At 49.8% G+C, this 12,740-nt stretch overlaps 2 protein-coding genes across 2 annotated transcripts; both read left to right on the forward strand.

Annotated features, from left to right (window-relative positions):
* Positions 1 to 771: 771 nt before the first annotated feature.
* On the forward strand, positions 772 to 4,144 carry CRYAB (crystallin alpha B). The gene is made up of 3 exons (XM_026798742.2): positions 772 to 1,191; positions 2,164 to 2,286; positions 3,845 to 4,144. Exons 1-3 carry the CDS (start codon positions 994 to 996, stop codon positions 4,046 to 4,048), a joined length of 525 nt encoding a protein of 174 aa, XP_026654543.2. The 5' UTR covers positions 772 to 993; the 3' UTR covers positions 4,049 to 4,144.
* Positions 4,145 to 7,761: 3,617 nt separating this feature from the next.
* On the forward strand, positions 7,762 to 12,614 carry FDXACB1 (ferredoxin-fold anticodon binding domain containing 1). The gene is made up of 5 exons (XM_074559394.1): positions 7,762 to 7,933; positions 9,113 to 9,269; positions 10,053 to 10,256; positions 10,800 to 10,958; positions 11,244 to 12,614. Exons 1-5 carry the CDS (start codon positions 7,762 to 7,764, stop codon positions 12,397 to 12,399), a joined length of 1,848 nt encoding a protein of 615 aa, XP_074415495.1. The 3' UTR covers positions 12,400 to 12,614.
* The last annotated feature ends 126 nt before the right edge of the window (positions 12,615 to 12,740 follow it).

Consider the following 12,740-nt stretch of genomic DNA (forward strand, 5'->3'; position numbering starts at 1 on the left):
CTTCAACAGTTGCTGGGCTGAGCCCATTCCTGAGATTTGGGTTCATGGGTGAGGCAGGAATTAAAGCAAATGTGTGAATTATTGGGGGGAGAGCTGCAGGAAGGCAGGTGAGTGCAGGGGCAGGGGTGTTCTGCAGCACCCTGAGGCCCAGCCCATGCCCAGGTTCTGTCTGGGGTCACAGCCTGGGGCTCTTCCCTCCAGAACAAAGTGGGAAAAAGTCCAAGCAGAAGACCAGAGGGGTTGGTGGAGAGATCCATCCTTTATTCACACCACACCCTGCAACAGCCGCTACAACCAATCCCAACACCCTGTAATAAAGGAATGGGTTAGATGCCAACCCCTCCAGAACAAAACACAACCCTAAAAATAAAACAAATCCTATCACAAATTCCTACTCAGCCTCTCTCCGAGATCTATGGCCTGAAAAACCATTGTTGCAAAATTTAACTCCAGGAATGCCTCACTCTGCCGCCGCAGTGCCAGGAGCCCGGCAGAGCCCTCCTGGCACCTTCCCTCGCCCTGGCTTTGGGGCTCCCTTTGCTGCTGAGCCCTCCTGGGGGATGCTGAGCTCCTGGGAACAAACAAGGGCCCCTTGTGCTGCTCCTGCCATCCAAAGATAGGAGCCGCATTGATCCCGCTGGCATCCCGGGCAGCTGGACCAGCGGCCAAGCCTGCCCAGCGCCGTGGATAAACAGCACGTGGGCAGCAGGGCGGGCACGGCCACTGCAGCTCCTTGCTGCCCCATTGGGCTCCTCTTCCTCCCGTCCCCTGCCCCCTCCTCCTCCTCCTCCTCAGCAGCGCGCTCAAATCCCTCAGCCAGCGGCTGGGCACCGCCGAAGGGCCCAGCCCAGGAGTGGGACAATAAAATCCCTGACACCACTGTTCAAGAGGCCTCGGGGGGGTGGAAGGCCAGGCCAGCTGCACGCCTATAAAGCTGTCCCCGCTCCCAGCACGGCAGCACAGTTGTTTGCCAGGCTCCTCCAGCGCTCTCCAATGGATATCACCATCCACAACCCCCTGATCCGCAGACCTTTCTTCTCCTGGTTGGCACCCAGCCGCATCTTTGACCAGATTTTCGGGGAGCACCTGCCCGAGTCGGAGCTGCTCCCCATTTCCCCCAGCTTCAGCCCCTTCCTGATGAGATCCCCCATCCTTCGGATGCCCAGTTGGCTAGAGACAGGACTCTCCGAGGTAAACTTTGCTTCTTGGGGCTCCTTTTGGGCTCTGCTGCGGGCCCAGGAGAGCTGGGAGAGTGCAAGATGCTCCTAGGTGGGGTTTATTAGGAAAAAGGCTGGGGGGAAAGGTGCTGTGTCTGCGTTGTTTGGGATGGAGCAAGTGTGGCCATAGTGATGGGGACAGAGCTCAGCGGGCATGGCAGGTCACCCTAGGAGCAGGCAGAGGAAAGGAGGAAGCCCAATTTCCCTAATTTCTCTATTTTCCCTAATTTCCCTAATGTCTCTAATTTCCCTAATTTCTCTGGTTTCCCTAATTTCTCTAATTTTATCTGATTTCCCAGTCTGCTGCACCAAACTTTCAATCCCACTCCCACCTGAGAAGTGAAGAGCACAGGGGCAGTGGGGTCCTCATGCCAAGCACTGCTGAGGGGAAAGGGGCCTATCTCAAACAACCACTGCCCAGAAAAACAGAGTTTTAATAAAATCCAGGACCAGAGGATCATGAAGCAGCCGCCTCCTCCCTCCAGGGGCTGAGCCAAGAGGCTTTTGCCTGTCCTGCAAGTCAACTCTGTTATTCACAAGGAGCTTGAGGAGCTATTCCAAGCAGAAGGAGTGAAAGTATTATTTTAATCCTTGCATAATGCCCCTCTTGATTTAGTGCCCTGGGTCTGGCTGCCCAGTGGAGCAGCCATAATAAAGAGTTCAGCTTTAAATCCAGAGTCAGTTTGAACCAACTCAGGTGGAGAATCTCAGGTCCTGCAGGGATGGGCGTTAGCACAAGGCCAGCAAGGGACAGAGCCACTCACATTAGGTCCCAAAATAAAGGTCTGTGTGTGTGTGGAGACCAGCCTGAGTCTTGGCCTGCTGCATTGTTTTTTAAGCTGAAACCCTCAGCTGCTCTTTTCTGAAGTCACCTTCTTGTTTTGCTCTTTTCTGAAGTCACCTCCTGCTTTCACTCTTTTCTGAAGTCACCTCCTGCTTTTTGCAGATGCGACTGGATAAGGACAAATTCTATGTGAACCTGGATGTGAAGCATTTCTCCCCTGAGGAGCTGAAGGTGAAGGTGCTCGGGGACATGATCGAGATCCACGGCAAGCACGAGGAGCGCCAGGTACCCCCAGCTTTGATCCACCCCTGAGGGAACCCCTTACCCTGGGGACTGCAGAACAACCCCCTGCTCATCTCAAACATTTGTCATTATTTTAAATCAAGATACTCCACGCAATCCTCCCAGGTACCCCCAGCTTTGATCCACCCCTGAGGGAACCCCTCACCCTGGGGACTGCAGAACAACCCCCTGCTCATCTCAAATATTTGTCATTATTTTAAATCAAGACGCTCCAAGCAATCCCCTCCAAGCTGATCCCAGACAGGGCAGCAAGAGGGTGGAGGCTTATTGCTGATGTTGCATGAGTTGTGAACTGAGCTGGAAAATCATCTGTGAAATGGGCATTTTTGGGCTTCCCCTCTTTCTGGGGAGAGGCCAGGAATGCAGGGAGGTGTCCAATGAGCTAAAAAGTAACTAACAATCTAAAATTGATAACTATCTAAAATTAACTAACAATCTAAAATTAACTAACAAGCTAAAAATTAAGTAACAATTAAGCCACCTAAAAAAATCAGAGCATTGCCCTCTCCTAGGCCCAGCTATCAGTTTCTAACCCTTAAAACTTGTGTTCTGCTGTCATTCCTCCCTCTCCCTGCTGGCTCTGGGTACCTGTATAGTGACAAAGGAGGGGAAAATGATGAGGACTCCATCTTATCAGAAGGCTAATAAATTACATTATTATACTGTATTATATTACACTATATTACTATACTAGTAATCATATAATAATTACTACTATATTATAGTAATTATATATAATTACATAATATAATATAATTACATAATATAATATAATACAATATAATACAATACAATATAACATAACATAATTACTATACATTATATATTATATATCATATATTATATATTATATATTATATATTATATATTATATATTATATATTATATATTATATATTATATATTATATATTATATATTATATATTGTTGCTATAGGACACGAAGGAACACAAGCTCACTACTGCTCTCAAGGTGAAGGAAAAAAAGGGAAGTTTATTTTCTGACTTCAATATTTAGAGTTTTACAAAAGTGACAGCGGATTGGAGGGTGACAGTGCCACCTCTCCAATGACACCGGTGAAACCAACAGTCCACCAGCTCTCTCCTCCTCCATGAAGGAATGCAGAACAATGAGTTATTTACAGAAAGCGTGTGAGAAAGTTCACTGCAAGAATGTCAACATCAGAAGGCTTAGAAAATCTTAAAAAACCAGGGTGACAATATATTATATAATAATATAATATATAATATGGTATATTACGCTATATTGTATTACACTGTATTACTATATTACATTACACTATATTAGTATATTACATTACACTATATTAATGGCTCAGCAATTCTTTTCTTCTATATGAAAACTTGCTTTCCTTTCTGTATCAAGACTCGCTTTCCTTTCTATATCAAGACTCGCTTCCATCCCTATATCCAAACTCGCTTCCATCCCTATTCCTCCTTCAGATTCCCCATCCAAATATCTTCCTGCCCAGCCCCACACGTGTGTGACCCTTGTCCCAACTCCCATCCCTCCCGCACAGGACGAGCACGGGTTCATCGCGCGCGAGTTCAGCAGGAAGTACCGCATCCCGGACGACGTGGACCCGCTGACCATCACGTCCTCGCTGTCCCTGGACGGGGTGCTGACCGTGAGTGCTCCCCGCCGGCAGAGCGACGTCCCCGAGCGCAGCATCCCCATCACCCGCGAGGACAAGCCCGCCATCGCGGGCGCCCAGCGGAAGTGAGGCCTGCTCTGCTGCTGTCCCCAGAGCCACCCCTGCAGGGACATGCTCTTATTTATGCTGAGTAAGTTTACTAACGAATAAAACCATGGAGAAGCAGCTCGCATTGGTTTGTTTCGGGGTTTGGGTGGAGAAAGGTGGATAAAGGGTGCAGGGCGACATCGTTTTTTGGGTGGCAGGCTGTGGTGGTGTTTGAGGGTGCCAGGATGAGGGAAGAGATGAGAATCTTGACTCCCATGCTTCAGAAGGCTGATTTATTATTTTATGATATATATTATATTAAAAGAAAAAAAATATATAGATATATATACAAAATAGATATATATACAAATAGATATATATACAAATAGATAAATAGATATATATAGATATATATACAAAAATAGATATATATACAAAACATACTAAATAAATATATATACTAAATATACTATATAAATATATAGTATATTTAGTATATATATTTATCGTATATATACTACATAAATATATAGTTATTATATATTTATATATTATATATTTAGTATATATATTTATTTATATAGCATACTAAATATACTAGATAAATATATATACTAAATATATATATATACACTATATCTATATCTATATATATATACTATATAGATATACTAAAACTATACTAAAAGAATAAAAGAAAAGATTTCATCAGAAGGCTTGAAAGGAATAGAAAGGAATGATAATAAAATCTTGTGACTGATCAGAGTCCAAGACAGCCAGACTGTGATTGGCCATTAATTAGAAACAACCACATGAGACCAATCACAGATGCACCAGCACTGTTGCATTCCACAGTAGAAGAAAACCATTGTTTATATTTGGTTTCTGAGGAGAAGAAACCTAGCAAAAGGATTTTTCAGAAAATATGTCCGTGCCCAGGACAGATTATCTGGTTCTCAGAAGCGCTTTGCTCATCACCCTTGTGCTCTCTCTCCCTGCAACACTGCCAGAGGATTTCAGAGTGTTTCACAAGCAACAGGAGAGTTTCTCCCGTGCAGATTAAACTGGTCAAACAGCTCCACGCCAACTGAAACCCATCTGAAGAGTGGGGGTTTGATAACAGCTGTATCTCAAATCTCTCCAATGATTCATGCCATGGAGAAACACCCAGGGGCTGCAGCCAGCTCAGAGCAGCTCCAGGTGAAAAGCGCAGGGCTGCAGGAAACACACATCTACCCAGAAAACATCTTTTTCTGATGATGCAAATCACCTCCCTTTGAAACTCTGCTGTCAGTGCCCTTCAAACACTGATGTCTACAGCAATAATCTGATTTATGCCAGCATTGCTGAGTGATACAAACCACTACTAAAGTCCTTTTCAGGCATCTTCATCTGCCTAGCACCTCTCTTCAAAGGGGTGGAAAGGGATGTCTGGATGGCTGGAAGTGAATTTCTAAAACCCATCTTCAAAAAGGACAGATCTGAAGCACAGATCATCAGACTCAGTCATGGCCTGGCCTATTTTCTGTGTTCCTTCCACCTGCTGAGACCAAAGTTCTGTCAGCAGGATCACAGCTCCCCTCAGCTGGGCAGGGAGGACATCCTGCAGGTGAGAAAAAGCAAATGAGCACTCTGTGCTGCAGGGTCACTGTCAAACACCCCAAATCCCCCCTCATTTCCAAGGTCTTTCCCATTAGCTGGTTTTAATTAGCTCTCAGCTCAGGTGTTAATTGGGCTTGCCTGGCCAGGCACAACCTCTGCACACAAGAACAAGCCCCAGACACACACAGAGGTTACAAACAGCACAGGTTAAAAAGCAGGAACATTTCCCACATGGCTTTCATGTGTGGCAGCGCTTGGTGCTGAAGGAAATCACAGCACCTCTGGTTCCTGGGGATTTCTGCTGCTTTTTCTGCTTCCCTCTGGGTCCTTCTCCACCTGCAGCCCCAGAGTGCAGCAGCACTGGGCAGTGGGCTGCACAAAAGAGGTTCCAGCTGGAAATCAAGGAGGTTTTTGTTCAAATCCTAAAAGAATCAACATTGAAGGGTAGCAAATGTAAAACAGTAAGAATTTAGAGAAAGTGCAGCTGAGGGAAGTGGGTTTTACAGCACAGGGGTTTTGTCAGGCTCAAATCAGCGCCAGAAATGGGAATTCTGAGTGAAAGCTCTCTGGGGATAAACTGGATGAGGTCAGCCAGACAAGAATACTTGAAATGCAGAACCACTCCCTGAGTGACCTGAAATTCCTGTTCTGGGGTGGCACAGGAGCACAGCCCAGCACGGGGAGAGGGACACAAAACACCTCTGCCATCTCCAGGCACAGACACCATCCAGGAGCTCCTCACAGCCAGCCGATTGTCCCAGTTCTGCACACGTGAAATTCCCTCTCTGATGTTTCCCTGTAATCTGGAGCAGGTTGTTTCCAAAGCAGTGAGGGTGCTGAAAAGGAAAATTCACCTTTAGCATGGCTAAATACAAGTTTAGAGGGGTTTTTTATAATTATTGGCATGGGAAGGTTGTGTGGTAACCATTTTCTCAGTACCCAACACCTCTCCAGGCCACAGCACATCATTTAAAATATTTAAAATGATTCTCTCAAGGCCACAGGGAGCCAGCACAGAGCTCACAAACTGCGGCAGTGGGTCTGGGTGCATTTCAAACCTCCCCCTGTCATTTTCCGTGTGAAACACTGTCCCTGCCCTGTGGGGCAGCTGAGGGCACACAAACGGAGCGGGTGACACCCAGGCCTGGCTGTTGCAGATATTCTAGACCATCATTTCCTTCCTTCTCAAAGGCACCATATGTGAGGCAGGGTAATTAATTTACCTTGTGTCACCCTGTTGAGGAATTAGGGACCTTCTTATTACGCCTTGATTATGTCTGCAATTATCTGACTCCTGATGATGCTTCCAGCACCTTTCCATGGCTCCTCTTCACTTTTTCTGTCTCTGCTTCTCCCCTTTGGGAATTCGAGCAGCACAAAGATTGTCAGAGAGTAAAAATTACAGGTACAGGTAAAAGTCAGTTCAGAGGAGGCTTTGAACTGATCTTTCTTTAGCTGTACCTGTAATTTTTGATACAAAATTTGATTATAGGGCTGGAACTCCTCTGCTATGAGGAAAGGCTGAGAGAATTGGGATTGCTGAGCCAGGAAAGGAGAAGATTTCAGGGTGAATTAATTGTGGCCTTGCAGTACCTGATGGGAGCCCGCAGGAAAGGTGGAGAGAAGCTATTCCCAAAGGGCTGGAGTGACAGAGCAAGGGGGAATGCTCCAACCCGACAGAGAGCAGGGTTAGATTGGATATTAACAAGAAATTCTACGCTGTGAGGGTGCTGAGGCTCGGACACAGGCTGCCCAGAGAAATGCTGGGAAAGGCTGGGAGTGTTTGAGGAGCAACGTGCAAGAGGTGTCCCAGTATACACTCAGCTTTAAAGCCCCTTGGAACCCGAACCATTCCGTGACCCTGCGAGTGTACGATTCAGATTCATCCCGTTTTCCGGTGTTTAGAACAACTCCCATTTCCTGTTGCTCGGCGGCGGGCGGGGAGCGCTCCCCGATCGATCCCGGGTGCCGCTCCCGGTGCCGCTCCCGGTGCCGCTCCCGGTGCCGCCTCCTTCACGGGGACCCTGCGCCCCAGCGGCTGCCGAGGGATGCCCGCGGGGCCGGGACGGCTCCGGCAGCGCCCGCCGAGCGGCCGCACGTCATGAGCGAGCGCCGGCGCCTGCGGGGCTGCGAGCGCCGCTGCCGGCCGGGCCATGGGGCCGCAGCCCCGCCGCGTGCTGCTGCTCGGGGAGGGAAACTTCTCCTTCGCCGCGGCGCTGAGCGGGGCCCCGGGCACGCACGTGGTGGCCACTTGCTACGAGAGCGAGGAGGAGGCGGCCGGGAGAGGGGGAGCGGCGCGGAGCATCCGCCGGCTGCGGGACAGCGGTGGGTGCGCGCCGGGGGCGGGCTGGGCTGGGCGTGGGGATGCTGCTGGGAGCCCTGCTGGCACCCTGATGGTATCGCTGCCACCCCCCTGGCATTGCTGCCACCCTGGCGTCACCCAGAGTGGCATTGCTATCACTCTGGTGTCACCCTCCTGCCACCCTGGTGTCACCCTCATGGCATCACTGTCACCCTCCTGGCATCGCTGCCACCCTGGTGTCACCCCCCTGGCATCCCTGTCACCGTGGTGCCACCCTCCTGGCATTGCTGCCACCCTGGTGTCGCCCCCCTGGCATCCCTGTCACCGTGGTGCCACCCAGAATGGCATCCCTGTGCCTGGTGTCACCCTCCTGCCACCCTGGTGTCACCTTCCTGGCATCGCTGCCACCCTGGTGCCACCCAGAATGGCATCGCTGCCACCCTGGTGTCACCCTCCTGCCACCCTGGTGTCACCCTCCTGGCATCGCTGCCACCCTGGTGCCACCCAGAATGGCATCGCTGCCACCCTGGTGTCACCCTCCTGCCACCCTGGTGTCACCTTCCTGGCATCGCTGCCACCCTGGTGTCAACCCCCTGGCATCCCTGTCACCCTGCTGGCATCGTTGCCACCCTGGTGCCACCCAGAATGGCATCCCTGTCACCGTGGTGCCACCCAGAATGGCATCACTGCCACTCTGGTGCCACCCAGAATGGCATCCCTGTCCCTGGTGTCACCCTCCTGGCATCACTGTCACCCCCCTGGCACCGCTGCCACCCTGGTGTCACCCAGAGCGGCATCACTCTCACTCCGGTGCCACCCTCCTGGCATCGCTGTCACCCTGGTGTCACCCTCCTGGCATCCCTGTCACCCTGGTGCCACCCTCCTGGCATCGCTGTCCCCCGCTGCTCTGTCCCTTGGGAGCCCCCTGCCCCTCCAGGCGTCTCAGGGGAGGGACTGGAATAGCCCAGAAATGCTTTAAAATCTGATCAGGATGAAACAGTGCTGCCACTTCTGTTTTCAACTGTTACCAGAAGTTTCTGCTGCCTTAAAAGAGAGCAAAGAAAGCCCCAGAGGGCTCCCTGGCGTGCCCAGTTCTCCGGGCAGCTCTCACCCACTTCCAAACGCCCTGGAGGCTTTGCATTCCCACCTTTCTTTAAATTTTCCTCCCTGATAGCCAGCCGAGCGTTGTTCTGCTGTCGCAGGAGCCGAGGTTGTGTTTTCCGTGGACTGCACCAAGCTGAAGGAGCACTTTGTCCCGGGAAAACGGGAATTTGACCGTATTTATTTCAATTTCCCCCACTGTGGGAGGAAGGCTGGGGTGGTGAAGAACAGGCAGCTCCTCGCTGGCTTTTTCCATAGGTGAGTAAACCCTAATTAATGCCGTGCTAATTACCGGCCGTGGCAGAGCTTTCCAGCTGTGCTCCAGGTGTTTTTGGGGCGCTGGGGGATTTGGGGATGCGCTAACAGAACTTTTTGGGGCTGTGCTCACAGGATTTTTTGGGGCTGTGCTCACAGGATTTTTTGGGGTTGTGCTAACAGGATTTTTTGGGGCTGGGCTAACAGGACTTTTTGGGGTTGTGCTGACAGGATTTTTTGGGGTTGTGCTAACAGAACTTTTTGGGGTTATGCTAACAGGATTTTTTGGGTAAGTGCTGACTGGATTTTTTGGGGCTGGGCTAACAGGATTTTTTGGGGATGCGCTAACTGGATTTTTTGGGGCTGGGCTAACAGGATTTTTTGGGGCTGGGCTAACAGGATTTTTTGGGGATGCGCTAACAGGACTTTTTGGGGCTGGGCAAACAGGACTTTTTGGAGTTGTGCTAACAGGATTTTTTGGGGCTGGGCTAACAGGATTTTTTGGGGCTGGGCTGACAGGATTTTTTGGGGATGCGCTAACAGGATTTTTTGGGGATGCGCTAACAGGACTTTTTGGAGCTGTGCTAACAGGATTTTTTGGGGCTATGCTTAGAGGATTTTTTGGGGTTGTGCTAACAGAACTTTTTGGGGCTGTGCTCACAGGATTTTTTGGGGTTGTGCTGACAGGATTTTTTGGAGTTGTGCTAACAGGATTTTTTGGGGCTGGGCTAACAGGATTTTTTGAGACCATGCTAACAGGATTTTCTGCTCTGGCTTCCCTTCCAGCTGTGCAGAGGTGCTGGCCCAGGAGGGAGAGGTCCACGTGGCCCTTTGCAATGGCCAGGGAGGGACTCCTGCGGATCAGCCCAGGAGGGAGTGGCACAACAGCTGGCAAATCGTGGCTGTGGCTGCAGGAGCTGGCTTTATCCTGAGCCACGTTCATCCCTTTAAAGCAGAGACTATCGAGGGATACAAATGCACAGGTTACAGGTAACCATCACAAACTGAAATTCTGATGTTTGTGCTCTTAAAATGCCCCAGTGCTAGAATATTCTTTTAGTGTCTTGTTGGCTGGAGAGGAACTCCTTTTAATTTTCCTTTTCATTTTCCTTTTGATTTTTTCCATTTAATTTTCCTTTTAATATTTTCCATTTAATTTTCCTTTTAATTCCCCTTTAATTTTCCTTTTTATATTTTCCTTGTAATTTTCCTTTTAATTTATTTTCCTTTTAATTTTCCTTGAAATTTTCCTTTTAATTTTCCCCAAAATAGCTGCAGTTCTTGTTCATCTCTAAGCAGAATAGCCAAGATTAAAAGGCAAGCTTCCTGCCAAAGCACCCTCTAAAAATAAGACTATCTGAGGATTTTAAAGGTCAAAAGCATCCGTTTCAGAACAAATATCAATCTCAGCCTAAAGACAGGAGGGCTGGGGGTTGGTGCTGGCAGAGACCTCTGCTCCTCTCTACTTAAATATTATACACATTAAATATCAGAAATTAGCAGTGACTTTGCTCTGGTGTTGTGTATTTTCAGGAGTCAGGATAAATCCTTCTGTGTAGAGGGTGCTTTGAACCACATTTTCACACGGAGCTCAGCACCCCAGTGTTTCACACCCATGAGCTGCCACACACAACTGGGGAGCCAGAAAGTTTCTTTTCAAGTGCCACAAGTCCTCGTGGATAAAATTAACAGGTGAGTTTTATAATTGGTTTCTCTTTGGCAGTAGGAATGTGGGGATGGCCAGCAGTGGGGTCAGATAAATGGATATGGTGACTGGGAAATCCTTTTTTTTGCCAGAAAATTGCAGTGAATTCTCGATAACACCCGTGTCCTGAAAATGTGCAACACCTTTGGTGAAAGACTTGGTTTGGTGGTTGCTGGCTTAAGAATGTTTTGGGTGAATTGTTGCACTCAAATTATGGCCACAGGAAGGAAATCACAGATGGTGTCTGTAATTTGCACTTTTGTTTTTCACAGGGGTTTCCTCGAGGTGAATTCAAGTCATCCAGTCAGGACAATAAAGGAGAAGCTCAGTGCAGGGCTCGGCCAAGCTTTTCCTCTGCAGGACATCAGCTCCTGCCTTCCCCTGCTCCAGCAAGGTCACCCCGGTGGTGTTTGCCACTCCAACATCTTCTGCATCACCCTGAGCCCCGGGGAGGCTGCAGGCACTGAGAAAACATCTCAGGGACTGGCAGATGCAGTTCTGTGTTCCCATTTTGGCCAGGACACAGATGGGAATGGGCAGGAGGGATGCCCAGCTCCCGAGCAGTTTTACCTTAGGCCTTCCCTCCTGCCTCATGCCCAGGCAATGATAGAAAATGGAGCTTTTTCCCCAGGGACACTTCAGGTTCTTTCTGGGCCAGTTTTTAGGAAATGTCGGATCACTCCCCACTCCATGCCTGCTTTCCACGAGATGCTGGTTGTGCTTGCAGTGAGCAGGGGCACAGAGGACAGCTGTGTGCAGATGTTGGTGGAGAACATTAAAACCACCACGAATTCCCTTCACCAGGGCACTTCTGGTGTCAAACCCAGCATCAGCCTGCAGGAACCAAGTTTTGGAACTGAGCTCAGTGACTTTGCTGCTTTTGAAAGGCAGCTTGGTGAAGTTCAGCATTTCCTCTGGGTGGGGACAGAGCCAGAGCCCCCAGGCTCCTGTGTGGGCGTTATCAGGGCAGCTCCTGCTGAATTAAAAAGCCAGGAGCTGGTTGTTGTCTCAGCCTCGCTGAACCTGGACCTCCTGGCCATGCAGCTGTGTGGAATATCCGACTGGAGAATGCTCTGGACGTGGGACAGGCGCTTCCTCAGGCAGTTCCCTGAGGGAGAGTTGAGGCTTTTCAGGAGTTTTTCCCTCTACCCACCTTCCTACGTGCACGATGTCAGCTTCTGGCTTCCTGGCGGGCAGGACTTTGATGAAGTGGCTTTCCACACCCTTGCCAGGAGGGTGTCAGGTGAAATGGTGGTTTCCATCCAGCTGAGGGACAGTTTCCAGCAGCCAGGGACGGGACGGAGGAGCCTCTGCTACAGGGTGACTTTCCAGGCCTGTGACAGGGCCTTGGGCAGCCGGGAGGCAGCGGAGATGCAGCTGCACCTTCGGGAGGAAATCCAGCAGCACCTGGGTGTGACCCTGAGGTAGAACATTGCAGGGGCTCCTGTGGCCCTTTCTGAGCTGGAAAATGTCACCTGCCCGTCGTTGGACCGGGGCTGTGTTACTGCAATGCCCGTCACGAGGGCGGGGTGGACTTTGAGCGCCTGCCCACGTTTCCATGTGGGAGCTCCTGTTAATGGAGCTCCTGTTCTGTGTGTGTGTGATGAAACCTCGTTTTATAAAGTGGAGCTTTTCTTTCCTGGGCTCCTGTGAGAGTGGATTTGATCTCTTTACTAATGCAAATTCCTGCTGGTGCCCCCCCCGAGCCTGCCCAGCCCAGCCTGAGGCCGTTCCCTCTCCTCCTGTCCCTGTTCCTGGGAGCAGATCCC

This window comes from Zonotrichia albicollis, chromosome 27 (genome assembly GCF_047830755.1).
Source record: "Zonotrichia albicollis isolate bZonAlb1 chromosome 27, bZonAlb1.hap1, whole genome shotgun sequence".
In the NCBI taxonomy this organism is placed as follows: Eukaryota; Metazoa; Chordata; class Aves; order Passeriformes; family Passerellidae; genus Zonotrichia; species Zonotrichia albicollis.

What these genes read in the sequence shown, in the direction of transcription:
- CRYAB (XM_026798742.2), top strand. Translation starts at nt 994, where the DNA reads ATGGATATCACCATCCACAACCCCCTGATCCGCAGACCTTTCTTCTCC. An exon ending in TAGAGACAGGACTCTCCGAG is followed by an intron (nt 1,192 to 2,163) that starts GTAAACTTTGCT and finishes TGCTTTTTGCAG; the next exon opens with ATGCGACTGGATAAGGACAA. An exon ending in GCAAGCACGAGGAGCGCCAG is followed by an intron (nt 2,287 to 3,844) that starts GTACCCCCAGCT and finishes CCTCCCGCACAG; the next exon opens with GACGAGCACGGGTTCATCGC.
- FDXACB1 (XM_074559394.1), top strand. Translation starts at nt 7,762, where the DNA reads ATGGGGCCGCAGCCCCGCCGCGTGCTGCTGCTCGGGGAGGGAAACTTC. An exon ending in CCGCCGGCTGCGGGACAGCG is followed by an intron (nt 7,934 to 9,112) that starts GTGGGTGCGCGC and finishes CTGCTGTCGCAG; the next exon opens with GAGCCGAGGTTGTGTTTTCC. An exon ending in TACAAATGCACAGGTTACAG is followed by an intron (nt 10,257 to 10,799) that starts GTAACCATCACA and finishes GTGTATTTTCAG; the next exon opens with GAGTCAGGATAAATCCTTCT.